The 22034-nt window shown below is 52.4% G+C and overlaps 1 protein-coding gene across 1 annotated transcript in view; it reads right to left on the bottom strand.

Moving 5' to 3' along the window:
- RBM19 (RNA binding motif protein 19) overlaps nucleotides 1–21193 on the bottom strand; it is a 49554-nt gene extending 28361 nt beyond the window's left edge. The window contains exons 1-20 of the mRNA XM_017746535.1: nucleotides 20979–21193; nucleotides 20496–20627; nucleotides 20241–20279; nucleotides 19543–19747; nucleotides 18309–18568; nucleotides 17766–17834; nucleotides 17437–17515; nucleotides 16681–16752; nucleotides 15914–16114; nucleotides 15200–15330; nucleotides 14724–14845; nucleotides 13903–13999; nucleotides 13360–13470; nucleotides 12690–12890; nucleotides 12158–12275; nucleotides 11793–11923; nucleotides 10770–10830; nucleotides 9377–9456; nucleotides 8917–8972; nucleotides 7478–7594 (exon numbers count right to left, since the gene is read on the bottom strand). Of these exons, the coding sequence (XP_017602024.1) occupies nucleotides 7478–7594; nucleotides 8917–8972; nucleotides 9377–9456; nucleotides 10770–10830; nucleotides 11793–11923; nucleotides 12158–12275; nucleotides 12690–12890; nucleotides 13360–13470; nucleotides 13903–13999; nucleotides 14724–14845; nucleotides 15200–15330; nucleotides 15914–16114; nucleotides 16681–16752; nucleotides 17437–17515; nucleotides 17766–17834; nucleotides 18309–18568; nucleotides 19543–19747; nucleotides 20241–20279; nucleotides 20496–20627; nucleotides 20979–21161 (2465 nt within the window). The 5' untranslated portion in view covers nucleotides 21162–21193. The remainder of the gene's footprint in view (nucleotides 1–7477; nucleotides 7595–8916; nucleotides 8973–9376; nucleotides 9457–10769; nucleotides 10831–11792; nucleotides 11924–12157; nucleotides 12276–12689; nucleotides 12891–13359; nucleotides 13471–13902; nucleotides 14000–14723; nucleotides 14846–15199; nucleotides 15331–15913; nucleotides 16115–16680; nucleotides 16753–17436; nucleotides 17516–17765; nucleotides 17835–18308; nucleotides 18569–19542; nucleotides 19748–20240; nucleotides 20280–20495; nucleotides 20628–20978) is intronic.
- Between the last annotated feature and the right edge of the window lie 841 nt (nucleotides 21194–22034).

Here is a 22034-nt window from a genome sequence, read left to right on the forward strand (position 1 = left end):
TGGCTTTCCCAGCTTCCCTGGTGTCTAATAAATGGGAATGTGGGCAGAAAAAACATCCCATCTTCACAGGCAGCTGATGATGGATGCCCGGTAAGGGTCAGTCCCACAACAGCACCTTCCTGAGAGGACAAGGCTCCTCCTGTCCTTAATTGCAGCAAATTTAAGATCTCCTGTCCTCTGCCAGATGCCTGGAAGTGCTCAGGACACTGCTGGGGGAGGAGGAAAGAGAGGTGAGAAGACAGATGGTCATCCTGCTGTGCCTTCCCTCGATTTCTTCAGGAAGAACAAGGTGCAGACAGAAATGCTGCTGGCACAGTTCAAAGGCCTGGGGCACAGGGACTGCCTCAGGAGAGGCGAGAGACTGGGATGGAAGGGCCTTAATTGCAATCACATCCCAAGGCGTAGAATCCACTGGATTGGGAGAAGGAGAAAGGCTGCAGCAGGCTCGAGGTTAAAAAAATAATGATGCAAACAGAGATGCAAATAAAGGACACGATGTCAGCGTGAGGAGAAAGCTGTGATTCATTAGAGGCTTGTTCAGGACCTTCTCGTGAAGTGAGACTGGAAAATACCCACACAAGTGAAAGACAGGGGGGTGGAGGGATCAACAGCACCGTGAAGGAGCAGCAGCTAAGAAATCCAACAGACAGAGGAATTTTAAGAGCAAGGAAATAATCATCCTGACTGTGCCTTGATGAAAGGCTGAGACACAAGCTCAGAAATTAGTCCAGCATAATTTCAGCATTCCAGATTGTGCAATGCCCCAGCTGCCAGCCCCCAAAGGGCCAAACTCTGGGAATGAACAAGGACTGGCCACAATATACGGCAAGAAAATAGCATATTTTTCCTTTCTTATGCACTTACCGTTCTTAATTCAGACAAGAAGCGACCTTATAACATTAAGAACCCCGAGTGGGATATTTCCAGGAGACAGCACAGGCAGGCTTTGGCTTCGCTCTCTATGGAGAAGCACCTGCCCACAGATGACATTTTTTTGCACTGAAAAAATGGCAAAAACCCCAAAGCAGAAGCCCAGAGTGGCATTTGAACATGACATTCCAAAAGCAGCCCCGTCCCCACCTCACTCCAGCTCCACCAGCCCCTCCACGCTGCTGAGCAGCGGAATTTGTGTGGAAAACTAATTAAAGTTCCCTCGGGAAGCTCGGCTGGGTGCCCTGGAGAGAGGTGCTGTGGCAGGAGAAGGGAGGAAGCAGCCCAGAAATTCCCTTCGTCTGCACAGGACAAGCCCAGGCTTTGGGAGGGCAGAAAAGGGACCTGGGGCTGTGGAGTACACAGAGAGCAGAAAAGGGGAAAGAAATAAATACAAAAATCAGGGATGTAATGAATATTCAAACCTGGGAAAGGGATGTGCTGAAAAAAAATCTTCCTTCTGCTCTTGGGAAGAGCCACCTTTTAAAGCAACCTTGCTGAGATAACAGAGTTAAACATTTCCTTATCTGTGTTAAACACCTTTATGATTCAAACTGCAAACCAGCACTGAACACCCCTCTCCCTCCCTCTCCCCCAGCCTGTGGCTCCCTTTGGGGAGCGGCCCAATTAAAGTGGCCACTGCCATTTCTGGGCTCTGAGCATGAACCCGATTCTGCCACGTTTGGGTTTCCAGTATGCAAGGAAGAGGCTTGAAAAGGGGAAAAAAAGAAAAAACCCAGATCAATTTATGCTGTTTGAGACAGTAAGAGAAATAAAGCAGCCCAGCAGATCCCTGTATGCCCCCCTGGAGCTCACGAGGCTGGTGCCCATTCCTGCAAGCTGCTTCCCAAGGAGCTCCCATGCCCTGTGTTCTCCTGTGCAGCATCCCCTGGCACTGCAGCTCGGGCATGGAAACGCACCAGGACTGGGAGAAGAAGGCTGCGAGGATGCACCTGGGATCAGCTGGGCAGGAGATCCAGGGCACAGTCCAAAGGTGTGGGAGAGCAGAGGGCACCGGGTGGCTCAGGGGGGCACCCTGTGCCAGGGCCTGCCCACCCTCCCAGGGAACAATTCCTTCCCAATATCCCATCCATCCCTGCCCTCTGGCAGTGGGAAGCCATTCCCTGTGTCCTGTCCCTCCAGCCCTTGTCCCCAGTCCCTCTCCAGCTCTCCTGGAGCCCCTTTAGGCCCTGCAAGGGGCCTCCAGCCCTTCCATCAACTTTGTGGCCTCCTCTGGACTCGCTGCAGCAGCTCCACCTCTGCCTCATGCTCCCCTTGCAAACCAAAGACACCCTAAAAGCCCCAGTGGGGCCAAGTTCTTCAGCCTGGACAGAGGCAGCCATCAACCACGCAGCTTCCTGTTTTCCAAAAAGGAAACTAAACACATCCAAAGATGCTATTTTGGCAAGAACCTTCAAAGAATGTGGGTGGACAGGGCCCCACAGCCAGGGTGTGGCAGGGACAGAGGCACCCCAGGGTGCCTCAATCCAGAGGAAGAGCCTGGGGAGGGCTTTGGAGATCTCACGGACACACTTATTTCCTGGAGATCATGATTTTGTGATCCCACTCACCACCAAACCCAACTCAGAGGCATCCTTACAGCTGCCATTGCACATCTGAGCACTGAAACACGCTCTGGTTCCTGCTGCCTGCGCTGTTTGTGACACCCTGGTCACAAACACCTGGCTTGGGTGCCTCCAAGCAAGGGACACATTCCACAGTCCTCAGGAAAAGCCAGGAAGGTGGGATCCAAGCCCTGGTGGCTGGGTGCAGGGTGCCCAGCTGCTTCCCCAGGGGCTTTCTGCTCCTCCAAGACTCATTTTTGGGCCCTTTCTTCTTGCAGAGAGGGCCCTGGGACAGGCAGAGGCACCAGCACTGCGGAGGAGCTCAGTGATCCCCTGCTCCACCTGGTCCTTCTGCTGCTCCACCACAGTGGCAGCTCTGTCCTGGCTCAGATGACTCCTCCAGGCTTCTCCCACATGGCACCCGGCACCTGCAGCCCCTGTCCCGCCCCCAGCGGGCCCTCACACCTCAGGGAGGTGCTCACTGTGACCTTTGCCGCTGTCCCCAAGCTCTTGGGCTGTCTGACTGCAGGGGGACAGCATGGAGACCAAATTCAAGCAGCAGCAATCAGTTTTGAGCCATTTCTAGCACAACATCCAAGGCTTTAGAACTGGAACCCAGCAACCCTGACAGCACTGGAACGTTCTGTTTGCATGGAATGCTCTAATTAACTCTGTCCAGCACTCGCTTAACAAACTCACGTTTCCCCTCAATTTTTTTTCCTTCTGTGTCTTTCACCAGCACAGATTTTCCACATCTTCAACAGGGGAAGGAGAAATTGTCTCCAGCCATGTAGACTCCATTACTGGGAGAAAGGTGTGAACAGCAAGCACGTCTGGCAGACGGATTCATTATCCCACCGTGTCCTTTATAATGGGAAATGAAAAGCCCATTCTGGTAACTACACTTTATTATAATAGGTCAGGAGAAGTGAAAGGCATCATCTTATAAAATTAACTTCATAAAGACTGCTTCAAAAAAAAAAAAAAATCTCTGCCAGTTTATCCACTGCATCTCCCTGCAGAGATTTTTTTCGTCTCCCAGAAGGGGCTGACTCCCAAGTCTTGTCCCACTTCACTTTTCCCCTCCAGCAGAGGGAATGGTTCTTTTTCCTCCTAATCACGCCCAGGTGCTTGCTTTGCCAGGTGCAGTAACTGCCACGTCTTTGTCAAGGCAGAGGAAACAGTCAGCAAAGGAGTTAAAACGAGAGCCACCCCCAAAGGTGTCTGCAGAAGCAGAGTCACATTCTCTGTAGCAAAGTCATACATAAGCTGTTCTCTGCTCTGCAATACCTTCAGCTGCTTCCTTCGTCAAACTAAAGCCCAGGCTCCCAGCTGACGATAACTTTGTGATCCAACAACAGCTTTGTGCAGCCTGTCTGAGTGCAGCTCCTGCAGGCAGAGGCAGGGGACAGCCAGGGGGACGATCCAACACCTCCCACAGCCAGCGCTGGCACCTGACTGCCCTCGGAACCCTGCCCAGCTGGCAGGGGAGGGCTGAACTAACAACTGCTGCAAATTCAAGAGAAACCTAAGAGAAACCCAAAATGGAAAGTTCTCAGATATATTCTGCAAAAAAAAAAAAAAGGAAGAAACAACTTCACCCCCAGACACACAACTCCAACAACTGCATCCTGTACTCTGCCAAGCTCTGAGCACACCCTGGGCTGTGCCTGTCCCTCAGCTTGCCTTGGATTGGGCAGGAATCTTTTAAGAAGTGCTTTTCTAAGCTTTATCATTTCCCTTTTGAGGCAAATGAAACACACAGCTCCTCAAAACATTATAAAGCACCTGCAAAACAGCCTGATCCTCAATATTCATGGAGTTGGTGCACACAGCGGAGGAGGATGGAAGGGGAGGCTCAGAAACAAAGAGTTAATTGGTACTGCCAATGAAGGCTGCGTGGATCTCATGTGATAGATTCTTAAAGGAGCCCAATTTTCAGAAATTGCCAGGCTCCAATCTGTGAAAGGGTGGCCTTTCACAGATCTCCAATTCAGCTTGCCACTAGAGTTCCTTTTGAAAAAAAGAAAAAAGTCTTGCCATAAAAGCCCCACAATTTGGGAGCAAAAATTAGCAGCCTTCATGGGATAGCAATCCCTTTGACTCTCCTCCCCTGACTGTGGCTCTTTGGGAAGAACTGAGCACCATTTACCTTTTGTTATTCTTCCAGGTAGTAAAGAGAAGAGTAGAATCTAATCAAGAACAAAAACGGGTGAAAAAAACACACCCACAAAAGCTGAATCTTCACACCTCGCCCAAAGGCGGCCCCTATAATGGAACAGCCTTTCTCCCTCCGAAGATAACACCTATCTCAAAAGAAAAAGATAAATAAATCCCTCGAGGGTGCAAGAGAGGCCAGAACCTCCAGGAGAATGTGGCAGGATACGCTCTGAACCGGTGTCACACCCAGCAAAGCCACTGGGCTGGGACATGGGCAGCACCTGAGGCTTGTGGAGCTCTGCTGCAACAGGATTACTCTGCAGGCAGAGGACCTGAGCTGCTGAGCAGAGCACCCCTGACTCCCCTCAAACACCATAATTAAGCACCAGCACCTTTCTCCAAGCCAAGAAACAGAACTTGGTGTCCCTGGATTCCAAAATTAAGAAATTCCTCCAGGCTGTAGGAACACAGGCAATGGTGCAAGGCAAGGCTGAGCATTTCAGTGATGGATCCAAGAAAGCAATATCCAAAAGTGTAAAATCAGCCAGGCCAGGGATTCCCTGAACTGCCAGAGCTGAGCAGCCTGAAAAATCCACTATTCAGAACACCCAGCTCCTTGTTTTGCTGTTCCAGTGTCACCAACACCTCCTGCAGGGCCATCTGAGAGGGGGGACTGAGCTCTTTGGCAAAGCTCAAAACACGGAAAGATTTGTTTGGGGGAAAAAACAAATGCATATATACACATATAAAGTGTAATAGGTATTTTTGGAAATGACAGTGGCATAATCTGTATTTTTCTGGGTAATACATAGATAGAGACTGTGTGGATATATACAGTGTGTGTGTGTGTGTGCATAGTATAAATATACACACATATATATAAATTAATACTTATTTACTTTAATACTTATTTATTTTTCTCCTGCTGCAAGGTGGAAGGTGGCTCTGGAGCAGGTGAAACAATAGGGAAGATGCTCATCCTGTAAAACCTGGGCCCTGGGGCTGTTGCCCTGGGTGGTGATGCCTGGCTGAGTGGCCTGGCTGTCCCCAGGCTGGCTGTCCTGGGCAGGCTAAGAGTGCCCCCTGCAGCCCTGCCAGCCCCTCCACTGCCAAAGGATTGTTGGCCATCCCCAAGAAATCCCCAACAAAAGACAAACTAAGACAGGCTCCTAAACGCAGAGAGAGCCCGAAGCCGCGGAGCAGAGGCAGCTGATTTACAGGCACACACAAAGCAGTGCAGGAGGGTGAAGTGTGGGGCAGGGCTCTGCTGTGCCTGGTTTTGGCTGCTCCAGAGCAAAGCAGAGATGGCACGAGTGAAAGGAATGTGCTCCCCCAAGCTGCTGGCTTTTGTTTTGAGGATAAACCCCCGATTTCTGCATATCCCAGGTGAAGGAAAGGGATGCTCCGAGAGCGCTGTGACCAGCTGGAAGCTGCACATTCCCTGCAGTATCAATCAGATGTTCCTCTGCCCCTCCTCTCCACAGCTCTGAGGTGCCAGACAAGACAGGAGGGAAAAACCCACACCAAAAACCCCCCACAGTCTCTGTGCTTGTGATGTACAAAATCTCCCAGCGCCTTGAACTCCACCTTAGGCCCAGCTTTGCTGGCTTGAGCTTTACGAGGGTCACGTCTGCAGTTCAGAGTGTTGGGATCTAAATCAGCAGAGCCCCACATGCTAAGGAAAGTCAGCGTGGGGCCTGGAAGCCCAGGGGTTCTGCCTCAATCCCTCAGGGCAGAACTGAGCCAAAAGCATCCAAGCTGCACAGCACAAGAAAAACCTTTTGCTCTTCCGGAGGCATTTTTTTTGTTGTGACCATCACCACACCCCTGCCCGAGAGCCACGGCATGGTTTGCCCTGAGTGAAATCCCCAGAAATCAGCCCAAATGAGCGTTGTAACAGAGAGATTCCCTCACACCCTGCAAGGGATCAGCTGCCAACCACACAGGAACCACATCTCTACACGAACAAAGCAGGGAGAACTCCATGAAACCAGAAAACACAAACAAATCACTGCCAGGGGCTTTTCAGTGCATGGTCTGGGCAGGTTTCAAAGGGTTAAGCAACACCTCAAGTTTCCCCTTTGGAAAGAAATGCCCCAGCTGTGACAAAAGCACCTAGCTTGTGCCAGGACAGGCCCACAGAGGCCACACCCAACACAGCACCCAGTGGATGGCAGCTGGAAAAATCCCTCCTGCAAGCCAACAGCAGAGCAGGGAGCACCACCTGGGACAGCAAGCAAACCCTCCTTGTCCTGGGAGCAGCAAAGATGGTGCTCCTTTCACAAAGTTCCACTCATTTTTCAGGATACAACAAAATCCCAGCACAAAAGGCTGAGGGCACGCAGAGGTGATCCCAAAATCCCTGCCCAGTGCTCAGCACTACCCCCCTCAAGTGTTTCTTGTCAGAGAGGGCACTACAGGCACCAAAACTCCACGTCCTGACAGGTATGGGGTAACATCCCACTGAATGTGTGGGGCACAAGTAATGGAACATCCACAGAGAGGAAAGCAAAGTGGAAATGCTCCCTCTGGACTGCAGAGCATCGGGAACGCTGCTGCACACCTTCCAGGAGGGGGGAGGGAAGAACATCCAAGGCTAAATCATTGACTCTACAGGGATGTCCAAGCTGTAGTGATTGGCCACAATTTCCATACTGGTGTAACTTCCCAAGCCATTTGTCCCCACACTCAGTAAAATCCTTGTTTTCTTCCACAAGGACAAAAAAACCTCACAATATTTACAACCTGAGAAAGGCCCCACATGAAAATCACACCGGCTGCACCCCAGGGCAAGCCACAGACCCACCAAAGCTCTTTCCTACCTGAAGAGTTCCCGGATTTCCCTGACAGTGGCCTGGAAGGGGATGTTCCGGACCAGGATCTTGGAAGTTTTCTGCTTCTTGGCAGTCTGTTTCCTCCGGGCTGGTTTCACAGCAGGCCTGGAAGCCAACAGGAAGGGCAGGTAAAGACCACAGAGCAGCAGAATCCCTTTGAACTGTGGCTCCCTCAGGACATGGAACGTGGAAAAATGAGGCACCAGCTCACACTGGCATCCTTGGTTGTGACAGTGGAAATGCCACACAGGCCACCAAAAGGACCAAATTCCAGTGATTTAAATCCTACATCTGAAAATGAAGTAGTCCCTCCTGCTCCAATGGAGGTCTCCTGCCTCTAACTCTAGTTAGTTTGCCACTAACTCATGTTTTGTCACCAAATCTTGCCCTTTAATTGTCAGGACAGTGCACTAATGAATATGTTTTTATATATATTAGCTTAATGTGAGCTAACTTTGATTCTTTTTCTTCTTGGCTTATAAAACATCAAATGAAATTTTGTAATGAAGTATTAATTTTTTTTTTTTTACCTCTGGAGTTGTATTGCATTTGGACAAGGTCAGAATTTACCTAACACAAAAGACAGCAGCTTATTCCATAAAGCAGAGCACTTCCCATTGTGGGCTGGATACCTGCTGAAGGGATTTTCCAAATCAAACTGGATAAAAACGGTTTAGGAAAGAATTGAAATACAAAGTGCAGACACGGGGAGCTGTCAGACTGCTCGTGGGCCCCAGGAACCAGATTTTCAAACAAATTTTGACATTTAACAGATATCACCTCCAGCAGGGTTTCCAAAGTGTCTAAAGGACAGTGTTCAGGTGCCAACATTCAAATATCTGGATTAATTTGCAACTCTGCAGTTAGGATGTTCTGTGCTGAGTAAGAACTAGGAAGCAATCCCTAAAAACCAGGGCTAATCCCAAGTACATTCACCCGCAAGTAACCATCTCCTCTGTGCCTGATTGCCCAGGCAAAAGGAGCTAAATCCAAACTTTTTTATCAAGCAAGAAACCAGTTTTGTTTGGATTTGATCAGAATATTATTCTTAAGCTCCTGTTCTCTCAGATGAACAGGTAAAAACTTCGCTACCCAGGGAAAATTTGTCTCCAAGAACTTTTCAAAGCCCCTGGAGCTGGCAGTGCTGCCTGAACTGCCACCAAAGCAGAGGCTTTTTCCTTGAGCAGGGAAGAAAACTCTGCCTGTTTCTCACTTTGGGCTCAGTTTTGGGGCCCTGCTCCAGGCTCATTCCTCGTTTCTCTTCTCCTTTCAAGCAAAGCTGAGTAAAGCACAGCCAAGGCTGATGTGCTCGACAGCTGGAGCACTGCTGGGCACATCCCTCGGGGTGCAGATGTGGGAGAAGAAGGGAAGAAGCTCCCAAGGGTTACTGCAGCTGAAGTGCTGCAGAGGTGAGAGGGGAGCCTCACCTGACAGCTCTCTCTGAGAGCTTCACCTCCAGCTTGTGGCCATCCACAGTGCAGCCCTGGGAGTCCGAACAAAGGAAGAGGAAAAGAGACATAATTAACAGAAATAAACATACAGAAGAATTAGAAGTCAAAGCAGCACTAAATAAACATTAATCGGTGATTGTTCTGTGAGGGGGGATCCGGGTCTCTGCCCCCTGCAAGGGGCACCTGGTGGGAAACCTCATTAAAACCCAACCCTTGTATATCTCCTAGGAATTCCACGTTGGATCAGCACTAGGAAACACCTCTCCATGGTCTTGTCCATTTACAAACCCTCTTCCCTCATAAACCTGGCCCATTTTAGAGGCTTCTCCACCTGCCCAGTGCAGCTCACAGCACTGACACCCTCAGCTACACCCTGAACCGCCAGGTTCATCCAAGCCTCTGGACAGAACTCCGGGCTGGCGAGGCTGGCACTCACCTGGAGCCGGCGCAGGGCTTTCTGGGCGCTCTCTGGCTTCTTGTACTCCACAAACCCAAAGCCCATGGACAGCAAGGTGCCTGTCAGAAGAGAAAGCAGTGACAACAGAAGATAGGAAAACAAACCAGGAGCAAGCACTGATTGCCAAACCTGGGGGGACAAAAGCTGAATATCCCATAGAAAGGGCCGGCTTGGCCACGGCTGGACTTGGATGCTCCTCAGGAGCACCCCTGGCTGAGTTTTTTGAGCAAGGCACTGCTCTGGACCGGCCAGTTTTGGTGCTGATAAGGTAACAGATGCTGCACACAAAACTGATCTTTTGCTTTGCATCATCTCAGTGCCACTTCCTTAAATAAAACACCGAGTCCTGCAAAGCAACTGCTGGGCACAGACAAGGGAAGTGATCCTACTGTGGGGACAAACCTCCCACGAGCTGCAGTGAGCAGCTGCCACTTCCACAGCCAGGGAGAGACATCCCTTCCCCTCCCTGCTCAGCAAAGGTCTGCAGCGCCTGCGGTCACACCACAGCCCTGAGAAACACACTGACTGACACAGGATTAACAGTGAGGGGACAAACCAACACCCCATGCTCGGCTTCAGAACCTCAGTGGTGGCAGAGCATAGAGACGGCCCCGGTGCCTGCAGGGATCAGGTGGTACAGGATCAGCCCACGCTGAGCGGTGCTGCCTGGCCAGACCCACCAGCAGAACTGAAGAACTCACATTATTTCTTTATCTCTCAGTGGATCTGAGGTTTCAAGTATCCCATGGAAGAGGATGGGGAAAATCAAATTCAAGGGGAAATGCCACGAAGCTGTGGAGCTCCCAGAGAAGCCACAGCCCCTCCAGCCAGCGCTCGCCTGGATCCAACTCCTCGGGAAGTGACAGCAGCCAGCACAACAGGCACAGCCACTCCTCCCTGCAGCCTGGGGGGCTCTGGGCTGGCAGGGAGAAGGCAAACCAAGCCCACTCAGCTCAGCTCTCAGCCAGGCATCCTCGAGGATCTGGCTGTTCCTGGCATAGTGCAGGGCTTAATCACTGTGGGGCACCGGCTCCCGTCAGCCTGCACCCCGCTCTCTGCTGTGATCCTGGAGGAGTTTGGCTTCTCCATCTCACAGCCTGCACCCCGCTCTCTGCTGTGATCCTGGAGGAGTTTGGCTTCTCCATCTCAAGAGCCACATCTCCACAAATCCCACAATTGAGCTTAACCTGCCAGGCCGAACCCCGGGGTAAGGTTTGGCTTGCACCCATTTTGACAGGAACACTTCTGGGAGCATGGAGGATTTTGCCAGCAGGAACACAAATGCTCAGCCAGATGAATACTGAAGCAACACCACACCTGAGCCTTCAGCAACCAGCCGAGGGAAGGAATTGAACAGCAGCATCTAGAGTACCTGCTTTGTCTTTCTTCTTGGATATTGTGCAGCTCTTCAGGGCTCCCACTTTGGAAAACATCTGCAAGGAATTTGAACACATGACTCAGTTCCCTTTGTCACAGGCTTTCAACTCAACTGACAGCGTGGCCCTCTTCCCCCCAGCACACACCTGACAGGCAGTGCAGCTGAGCCTTTTCCCATTAAATTATTTCTGTACAAATACACACACAGAGTTTTAAAGATACCAAGACACACGTTCCCAGAAATCCTCCACCATTCCCCAGAACCAGCACAGAGATCTGAGATGCCTCTGCAGGAACACTCTGGATTATGAGATGCCCTCAGCCAGGTAGAGACCTTGAAGGTGGGCAACTCCTGTGATGTCCCTAGAACACAGCTCTTCCCAAAAGTGGGGGCTAGAGGGGAGCAAACTATTTATTTGACTCTGTTGTAAAGCCAGAAAAAGAGGGGACAAGTCCCAGCCCTCCTCTGGACAGTCACTTGTCCACAGCTGGACCAGAGCCTCTACAGAGTCCCACAGGTCCAGGATTCTCAGGCCACGGGATGTGGCATTTTACACAGCTACAAGAAGTGCCAGAGATGGGAAATTCCAGCTGCTTTTCCTTATTTTGGTGTTAACACCCCACACTGGGGTCTGCCACGCTCCCTCCCAAGTGCTCTGCTGAGGCGAAGCAGCACAAGGCAGCTCAATGTCAGCAGGAGCTGAGGTGAAAAGCACGTTCTGAAATCACCGTTTGTGGATCCCCTGCCTCACACATGGAGCAGCGGCAGAGCTGCAGCAGGGCCTGTCCCAAGGAGGAGCTTTACAGAAAACACGGGAAATCAGGAATGTTGGAAGACTTCTTACTGCCTCCACCTGTCTCTAGGTGGAATTAAACCCCACCAAAACAGTTCCAGATGCATTTGTCTTAACTGACACCTGGAGTGATGCTCCCAGTCCAACCCAGTGCTCTCTCATCTCCCACCAGGTCACACTGGCTGCAGCCAAACTCCTTTAAACACCGTGTCCTTATTTCTCACCTCCTTCAGGGTGTCTTCTGTGGTGGCAAAGTTCAGGTTTTTGATGAACAAGGTACACCCAGGAATATTTTCTTCTTCCTCCTCCTCCTCTTCCCTCGCTGCTGCTTCCTCTGAGTCTTTTACAGCTTCATCTGAAACAAGAAGAATAAACCCAACTTTGTAAGATGTAACAAAGCCAAACTTTGGGGGAGCTGCCCACTGAAATTTTGGGGGAGCCCCTGGGATGGGGAGAAAGGTGGGGTTCTTAGGGAGGGCAGAGCAGTCCTCACAGCAGGAAGTCACCCAGACAAAACATATCCTGGGCCTTAGCACAACAGCTGAGAAACACAGACAGAGACCCCCAGCACGTCAGCCAAAGTTCTTACCTGCTCCCAGTCCTGCTCCATCCTCCTCTTCTGCAACCCCAGCTTTTTTTTTCTGAGGGGCTGGGCTGAGGAAAACACCCATGGGAGCCCACTCCAGATACAACGGCACAGAATGGAACTGGGAAGAGAAGACAGGAGAGAAATGAGCAGTGAAGGGCAAGGCCTGGAGGAAAAACTCTGCTCTCAGCACCATTTTCACCTCGGAAATGGGAAACAGCAGTGGAATAGCTGAGCAACCTTTTCAGCTGCCCAAACTCTGTCACAAAAGGATCCAGCCTCACACAGACCACAGCCTGCCACGGGTCACTGCTGGATGGTGAAGGGGAAAAGAAACCCTCCAGCTGGGTCACAGCCCCCTTCTCCAGCATCCTCTGCAGGCTGAGCCCTGCTCAGCAGCACCAGGAGCTCCCTAAATCCAGAGGGCAAAGGTGGAGCATCAGTGGCTCTGGGATAACACTTCCCACACTCCCTGTGCCCCTCGGGCTCAGGGCAGCCCTTCTGCAGCTTCCCACCTCACCAGGCAGTGCCCCACCTTGGAGTAGGCTAGCCTGGTAAAGGCTTGCTTGGCCTCTGTTGGCTCCAGGAACTCCACGATGGCCGTGATCCCTCCCTCCGGCAGCAGCACCCGGCCCAGGTCGCCGTGTTTGCCAAAGACCTCCTCCAGCTCCGCGGCGCTCGTGCCCGCCGGGAGGTTCTTCACCAGGATCACCGTCCTGCTCCTCTCTCCAGCAGCCTGACACAGCCAGCAGGGAAAGAAAGGGAATATGGGATGTAAAAGAACAAACCCAGCAATCTTCTAACAGGAGATTTCAGATCCAACACGCTGTGCTCTCCCTCTGTCACCCCTTTCCAGGATCCAAAAGGGCCAACAGCCATTTAGAAAACACTCCCTGTGAGATGCACATCCCAGTTCCACAGATGCTCATGAACGGAGGTTTCAGCTGCAGACCCACCCTGGTGTGGGCACAGGGCTCCTTGCCTGCCTCCAGCAAGCTGACCAGAACCCTAAAGCCATCATATCATGGATTTCACCCATCCCGAGGGCAGCTGCATTTTCAAATGGATACAACAACTCCTAACTCATCAGGGATGGGTCAATCCTGCAGCATGCTGAGGATTTAATTACCAATTTCCAAGAGAGCTGGGAACAGCAGGACTAGAAGAGGCAGATCCCCACTGATGCCTCCAGCCGGGCCTCTCACCTGGCTGAAGGAATCCAGGCTGACTCCATTTTCCACGAGGAAGCGGCGGATTTCCTGGACCAGCTCTGTTTCTCCCAGAGCCACTCTCACTGCCATGCTGTCTTTACTCTCCTGCAGGCAAGAATTCAGTCACCTGCTGCTCCCAGAAGCACATGATGCAAAGGGAACATGGCAGGCAGCTGGAGGGTAAAATGCTCCAGCTCCTCTGGAGCTGCTGGAAGTTTTGCTGTTGGAATCCAAACGCATCCCAAAGAAAAATGAAGGTTCCAGGAAGGATCTGAGCTTTTGGGTGTAAATTCCCATCAACCTGTAGTTATGTAGGAATGTGAAATTCAAGCACAGGAAAGCAGAGAGGGAAGGAAGGCTGGGGACCAGGGGGTCAATGGGCTCAGACCCCACAGAGAAGCTGCAGCACCACAGCCTGTGCGGTGCTCACGGATGCACCGAAGCTTTTGCTGCACAAGACCAGGAAGGCCCTGGCCACAAAGAAACAGGCAGGGAAGCGATGTCCCACCCCAGCTGGTCCGTCAGAACCCAACTCACAGCATCCAGCACGTGGCTTTTGGGAGCGTTGTACCTCTGAGCCATGGCATCAGCCACGGCGCTGGTCCCCACAAACAGTGTGTTCCAGTTGTGGGAGCTGCCAAAGAAAACACAGCCAGCTCAGTCCTGCAGCCCTTTCTGCTGCTGGGGCCTCTCTAGGCAATGGCCCCGGGAAAAAGTGGCTCTGAGCACCACCGTGAGCAGGCAGGGTGAAGAGGGAGGGAAAGGAGGGTGGAACATCCTTAGGGAAGGGACAGGATGAGGGAGATACAACTGCAGAGCAAAGAGAAAGCAGTGCAGGCAGCTGAGCTCTGCTTCCCCAGAGCTGACCAGTCACAGCTCTGCAGCTGCAGTTCAGGTGCTGGCTCAGAGGAACACACCTTTCCAACTGGTCTCCTAAACCCACAAACCCCCTGCGAGCAAGGTTGCACCCTTTTCCCTTCGAGACAGAAAGTATCAGATACTTCTTTCAAACTGACTTGTCACACAGCAAGAAAAAGCGGCTACAAGCTCTAGAAATACAGGTGGCCAAGCAGAGGAGAAAGGCCCAACTGACCTGAAACCATCCCCCTGAAGAATTACAGGATCAGGCTAACTTTTATTAGAGAAGGAACTCCTACACACACAAAGCCATTCAAGCCCTGTTGCTCCCAGTTTCCGCTGCTCACTGAACTACTGCAGCTCCTTGGGCAGAGGAGTCAGGGAGGCAAGAGAGGAAGGAAACAGAGCTGCCCAGCAAATGCTTTATCGACTTTGGGAATCTCTGCAGCCCCTGTGAACACCCCTGCCACATCCTGCGAATCTGGCAGCTTGTGCCCTACCTGGCACTGCTGGCTTTGTCCTTGGCCTCCTTGCGCTTTTTGTAGGAGGAAGAATCTTCTGCATCTCCATCTTCCACTTTTTCCTTTCTGATCGTGGAGGGTAAGAGATGCATCATTCTGCCCTGCAAGACAGGAAGGAGAGATCCAGCAGCTCTGGAATAATCCACAGATGTCCACAAACTAAGCAGAGCGGAGGAAGTTTCCTGGAACCTTTCCTACTCAGAGAGCCTTGGCCAAAGGAGGGAATTTTCCTTCCCAAAGGAGACACAACTGCAAGGCCAAGTGGCCACACAGTGTGAGACAGACTCAGGGTTTTGGTGTCTGCAGAGCTGTTCCAACCAAGCCACTCTACCCAAGGAACCTGCAGGAGAGCCTGAACCTTTTTAACAAAGCCCAGAAGAGAACTCAGCCACATTCCCAGCAAACATTCCCGCCAGCTGCAGTCCAAAGCTCAGGAAAAGCATCAGCTGCCGTACCTGGAACACCTGCCCATCCAGCTCTGCCAGGGCCTTCACAGCATGCTCAGGGATCATGTAGGTGATGAAAGCAAATCCTTTGGGTTTCTTGGTCAGTTTGTCTATGGGGAAGTGGATCTCCGAGAGGGGTCCTGCAGGAGGCAAGGCCTTGGTGGTCACAGATGGCCCTGCCCAGCCCTGAACTGGCACCACCCAGACACAACCAGGGCTGAGGGGAGCCAGGGAGGGCAGAGCAGCTCTGGGTGAGTGGTGAGCCACCAGCCTGGGCCAGGAGCTGCAGAGGGACAAGGTGGGCCCAGCACAAGCACCCCAAGTCCAGGTGTGGCAGCTCGTGGGCTCTGACAGGTGACACAAACCAGGCAAGCTCTGAGCATTTACCTTCAGTCAGGGATAAAGACTCCACAGCCTCACCCTCTCTGCCCCAGGACACCAAGATAACCTTAAATGTGTTTAATTTGGAGGTAGAAGAGGGAAACTTCAAACTTCCACTTGACATTCCAAACCTGGGGTGTATCTCAAGGATTCACCTCTGACCTGCAGGAAGCCTCCTGCCAAGTAGGCTCACGTTACCACACCAGGCAATAAAGATGATGGGAGCTGGGCCATGTCCAAGAGATGTGGGACACGGAGCTGTCCATTCCCACCCAGCAGGAAAACCTCAGGACAAAGGAAAGATGTTGCCCTGCAAGTTCCAGTCCCACAGCCAACACTCACCATACTTTGAAAAGATCTTCTCCAAGTCCTCCTCAGTGCTGGTGAAAGGCAGATTCCTGACAAAGAGTCTCCCTGATTCAGCCAAGTCCTCTTCTTCCTCATCGTCCCTCAGCCTCCTTTGCCAGGGCTGGCTACCAGGTGTGGCTGGAACGGTTTCTTTTGGGGCGTTCCTGCACCGGGAAACCTCCACACAGCGCCCACCTGAGCCCCAAACACACACAGAGGGACGCTGGATGCTGCCCTAGGCCATGGGCAAACAACATAAAATGTGCAAAGAGCCCAGGTTTAGAGCAGTGACACAATTACAGCCCCACAGGCTCTGGGCAGGACTCCGAAGGGGGAGGTGGGGGCTGCAGGAGCCAGTCTTCAGAAAAGCCAGGGTGCCAACAACAGCCCCCTTTCCTTCCAGAGCCCCAGCCTAGTCCAGGCAGCCATCCCCATTCTGCACACAGTACTTGCAAACAGCCTCTCCAAGGGTTAGGCCAAGCCCAGGGCTCCAGCACAGCCTCGCAGCGCTGTCTCTACAAAGCTGGACTCACACAGGACTGTTCTGATACCGATGAGAAGCACCCCGAGCACACGGCCGAACACGAGGGCCCCGCAGCACCACTCCCATCACAGGCCCGGGTTTATCCCATGTGGGCTAAGGCCAGGAACAACCCTCCCATCTGCCTGGAAAAACTCCCATCACAGGAGCTCCTTCTGCAGGGAACACTTGAGCAGCTGAGCTCCCGCAGCCGCAGCGAGCAGGAACAAACAGCCCTTACCCAGGAATTCTTTTTTCCGCTTCAAGGCCCTTTGCATTTCTGCTTCACTCTTCAAGTCAACAAAGATGTAACCTTGGAGGAAGGGAAGGTTCAGCTGAGCACCATGTGGGGAACACACACAGCCACTAATTGGGTAATTATGGGTGAATTGGGCTTGCTTGAGTATAGATTCCTATAGATAAAGCATTCAGCTCCCATGAAGAGTTTCAACCCAGCCTGGAAATGGCCATGTCAGACTGGAAGGCTGCCTTTTCAAAGCTTATTCTCTGCACACAAATCTAAAAAGCCTGACTTAGCAGCTGGAGGAGGCTTTCACAGGTGCCTCCCAGAGCAAACAGAAGCTGCATCTGTAAGGAGAACGACGCCAGCAAAGCTGCTGCACACCCAGCCCATCAGGAGACCCAAAGGCTGCCCTGCAGCCCACAAACACAAATCAGCACAGTGCCCTGCTCTGCTGCAGCTATCCCAGAGGAACAGGCTTTTCCTCGGCACGCTTTGGGGTGTTTAGAAAAGGCCTGGATGCAGATCAATAAAAAAAGGCTCCTGCTGCTACTCCTAAGGGAGCACAGCCAACATTACTGTGCCCAGGGCATCCTGTGGGCAGCAAGTAGGGCAGGAGAGCTGCAAAGTCACAGAAAGGTCTGGAAGAACCAGGCCATGAGCCAGGGATTTGGAACTACAGACTAAAAGAGCAGAGGGGTGATCGAGAGGTCCCTTAACTCTCAGATCCAACCCCCCTCCACACACAGCTCTTACCTGAATTCTTCCCCTGGGCCTCTTTCCCCATCCTGATTGCCACTGGCTTCAGAGGGAAGAAGAATTCCCGAATTTTTTGCTGCAGGAAGAATTAGAATTGGTTGGCTAATTTCTCAGATACAGGAAGCAGCAAGTTGCAGACTTTGGTTTTTCTCTATGAAACACCCTGTGCAACAAACAGATCTCTGCACAAGGACAGTCCAAAAGCTCCCCTGACCACCCACACAACCCTCAAACAGTGAAAGTGAAAAGTTTCTGCAAAAGTCTTGCAGAGTTACACTCTGAGACCCCCCCTGAGCCTCCCTCCCCAGCTGGGAAACCAAACTTGCCTCGGTGATGTTCGAGGGGGCCCCACGCAGCTTCACTGTGAACCGAGTGCTGGCTGCCCCTGAGCTGCCCTGAGGAGGGGAAAAAAAGGGGGGAAAAGGCTGAATGAAGGAACAAAAATCACAGCACAACCAGCTGGGCTTGTCCAACAAACAGGAGGCTCTAGAGTGGGAGAGATTATCAAGAACTTCTGGCAACCATGTGGGGCAGGAGGTGCCTGCTGAAGGTGCAAGGTTCAGCTGGGAGTGTCAAACCCTGGCACCAAAAACTGAGTTCTGGGGAACAGCATTTCCTGCAGACAGGGAAAAAAGCCTCTGGAAAGGGCACTGGCAGCACTTATCTGGAAGTGCCCCATCTTTGGGAATTTAGTCAGCCCTGAGGAGATTCAGCAAAATTTTTAAATGGGTCACACCAAGAATGCCAGGAAAGCTGGTACCCAGTGGGCCCTGCAGCCTTCCCAGGCTTCAGCCCATCCCTGCAGGGGCTGACAGACACCTGCTATCATAAAGCTGCTGCTTTAGGACAGAAGCCTAGTTCAGCTGTACCTCCAGTGTGGATCCTTTCTTCTTCTTCCCCATGGGTGTTTCTTGCTCTGTTTGTTGGGCTTTTGGCTTCCCCCTTTTCTCTGGGTGGGTTTCTTCAATGCCCGAATCCTCCTCAGTCCCACTTTCCTCCTCCTCCTCCTCGCTCTCTGCTTCTTCCTCTGCACTGGATGAGGAGGAAGAATCCTCCACCACTTTAGATTTCAGGTAGTCCATATCTGAGAGCTCTTTGCTGGTAGCTGCCTTCTTCCCTCCTTTCTTTCCTGACAGAGAGGAGAGATCAGAGAAGTTTTTTCACACAGACACTGCTGCTGGTTTCCCCCCAGGCCAGGAACAAGCTGAGAACTGCCACAATCATGACCATCACCTCCCTCTCCTCTACCTTTTCCACAGGAAGGGCTTGAGAACAGCAGAGCAATTTCATCTCGGCACTTCCAGACTGACAGTCTGGACTTCCAAAGCAACAGCTCACATATAAAACATGTTAGAAAGGGGTTTGAGGTACTGCAGGACAAACTGTTTTGTCAAAATTTTAACTATATTTTAACTAAATACCCCCAGCAGGCCTCAGAGAAGGGTTTCAAGTGTTTAGTTTGGACATGATCTCAGCTGCATTTGAGTGACCCAAAGAGATGAGGGGCAGCAGGGAAAACACCACTCACTCCTCCAGAGCAGCCCAAGGCAATCCCTTGGGCAGGGAGGGAGAAAAGCTCCAATCCCACACCGAGCGCTGCTGCAGGGACACTGGATGCTAAAACACACACAGAGCCCGGACTTCTGAGTCCTCAGGATTAACCCTCTACTCCAGCTCTCCTTGCAGGAGCCAAGATCCTGAGCCCTGTCCCTTCCCATCAACCCTGCCAGGCCCAGATTCCAGAAACGTGCACCCAAGGCAGAGCAGACAGGTTCCCAGACACCCACCCACAGCTTCCTAAAGCAACAGAAACCACAGCCAGCCCTGCAAAGCCTGGAGGTAAAGTGGCTGCAGGCAGGAAAGTACTTCAGGAAAGCTGCAGATGCTTGTCCTGGTACTCTTCCCCAAGGACACAGGGAAGGCACAAATACCACCCCCTAATATCAGCCACTGCATTTCCCACACTTCCCCGAATCTGGGGAAACAACCACACACCCCCAGCACGCAGAAAGGTGAGGCCCCACCCTCCTGGTGAGGCTGAGCCCAATCCTGTCACAGTCACCGTGACCAAGACAAGCAGAGGGTGGCAGCTCCCTCGGGTACCTTTGATGTCCTCCTCATCTTCAGAGGGCCCATCCCCACCCTCACTCAGCTCCTCAGACTCATCTGAATCGAAGTTGAGGTAATCAGCTGCTGCTGGCTTTCCCTTCTTGGCCTCCTCTGCCAGAGTGTCATTAGCCCACGTGGCCACCTGGGACCGCTTCTGGTGAACCACCAAGAACTCCTGGAACCTTTTATCTTCTTGCAGCTGTGAAAGACAAAAAGCAGACAAGCTGTGAAGGGAGACTCACAGTGAGCCTGAAATCCAAGACAACACCTCATTTCTAGCAGGGTAAAACCAAAAATCTCTTAAGGGGAGCTCAGTTTACACTGACAAGGAGATTAAAGTGTTCTCAAGGGGTCTCATTCCTACTCTTTTTTTATAATTGGTGTTTAGAAAGTACTTTGAAGAGGAAAACAAAACAATAAAAAGAGAAAAAAGCCCCAGACAAGTCAAATGTGACAGAACTCACATGTGGGTAAGCCCCAGAACTGCTGAAACAGAACTGACCTGGATGCAGTGCGTGGTCACACAGGAAGAGGTGACCATTAAAAAACTGCACCCCAGTGTTGGGGTTGTTAAAATGACTTTTTACAGCAGAACTGGGCTGTCCCAGCCTGAATCCCCAGCATGGGAAGTAGGACAGGAAGGAACTACTCAGCAGCAAGAATGCAGGGACTGCAACCCAACCTCAACTCACCTCCTTTAAGTTACCCACTGGATCCTTCTTCTTTTTATCCTTGGGGGAAAAAAAAGCCCAGAAAGGTTCATTAGAAGCACAGGCAATGCCAGGTCACCCAAGAGCACAGCAAGCAGAGATCCTAAGGCACCAAGGAGCAGCACCAGGACTCCAGCACTTGCTGTGCCAGCTGCTCCGTTCCCTTCTCCCCAGCCCAGGCCACCCTTCTCTGTCACAGACACACAGCAGAGCCTCCAGGGATCAGGCAGGACTCACCTTCTTTGTGCCTGCAGGAGCTGCACTTGCCAAGGGCTTCTCGGGCTGCTTTTCTGAGGCAGGAGCCTTCTGAGAGTGCTTGCTCCAGGCTTTGGGCTTTGTAGGGTCACCAAAAGACTTGCACAGCTCCACCTGGAAGGAGTCAGGACTGTAATTAAACACATGGTCACCAGTCCATGCTGTAACTGCTGGGTAACTCCACTCTGTTACAGCCCTGATGGGATGGAGACTCTGCTGGAGCAACTTTTTACACACCTTGGTTTTAAAGGCACAGAGCTGCACATGCAATCACCATGGGAAAGCTCAGAGAGGACACTCACAGAACCCCAGGATGGGCTGGGCTGGAAGGGGCCTTAAAGTCCCACCCCAGCCATGGCACTGGGCACCCTGTGCCAGGGCCTGCCCACCCTCCCAGGGAACAATTCCTTCCCAATACCCCATTCCTTAAGAATCTCAGGAAGATATTTTCAGAGATCAGCTCACTGTGACTCTGGAAGTGTCTACGAAGCTTTTGTTGAAGTGGTTCAGGGCCGCCTGAGCTTCGTCTTCAGACTTGTAGCCAATGAAGCCGAATTTCCGGAACCTGCCATCCTTGGTGTACTTCAGGCAGCAGTCAGTGAGTGTGCCAAAGGCAGCAAACAGCTTCCTGAAGCGGTCCTGCTTCATCTGGGAGAGGAGAGAAGACAGCAGGAAGGGAAGTCAGCCCTGGAACTGACACAGAGATGCTCTGTGGACAAGTCCAAACCAAAATATTCTCCCTCAGAGGCTGTAGGAACCAAGGTGTGTCACAGCAACAGTGATAAAAATGCCTCCGTCAGCCACCAAACCCCTTGATCTCCCCCCTGAACCCACTGCGTGGGGGTGGGGAACAGGGCGGGGTCCCGCCGGCACAGCAGCACCGAGAGCACAGCACCGACCCCAGACAGCGAGCGGGGAACAGCGACCACAGCGAGAGCCACTGCCCACCCTGAGGGGCTGCCACCAGCCCAGCCCATGCCCTCCCTGCTGCTTCCTGCACCCCAGGGCACCTTCCTGACTCCTCCAGGAGCTCTCCCACCGTCCCCTCCCCGAGGTGACCCCCCGTGTTCCCCATCCCAGGACCACGACTCCTTATCCCCTCCTGGCGCCTTCCCCGGGACATCTCGCTGCTCCCCCTCCAAAACCTCATCCTCCCGCCACTTCAAAGCTTCTCTCCCGGGGGGTTGCTGCTTCCTGCACCCCAGGGCACCTTCCTGACTCCTCCAGGAGCTCTCCCACCGTCCCCTCCCCGAGGTGACCCCCCGTGTTCCCCATCCCAGGACCACGACTCCTTATCCCCTCCTGGCGCCTTCCCCGGGACATCTCGCTGCTCCCCCTCCAAAACCTCATCCTCCCGCCACTTCAAAGCTTCTCTCCCGGGGGGTCTCCCCGCTCTCCCCAGCACACTCTCCCGTCCCTGCCCTGCATCCCGCTTCCCCCCGCAGCGCCCGTCAGACCCACCCTAGGCCCTACACACCCCTCCCCACCGGCCGGCCCCGCCACCCCGCCCCTGCCTCCCCC

Source organism: Corvus brachyrhynchos, unplaced genomic scaffold, assembly GCF_000691975.1.
Source record: "Corvus brachyrhynchos isolate BGI_N302 unplaced genomic scaffold, ASM69197v1 scaffold19, whole genome shotgun sequence".
NCBI lineage: Eukaryota > Metazoa > Chordata > Aves > Passeriformes > Corvidae > Corvus > Corvus brachyrhynchos.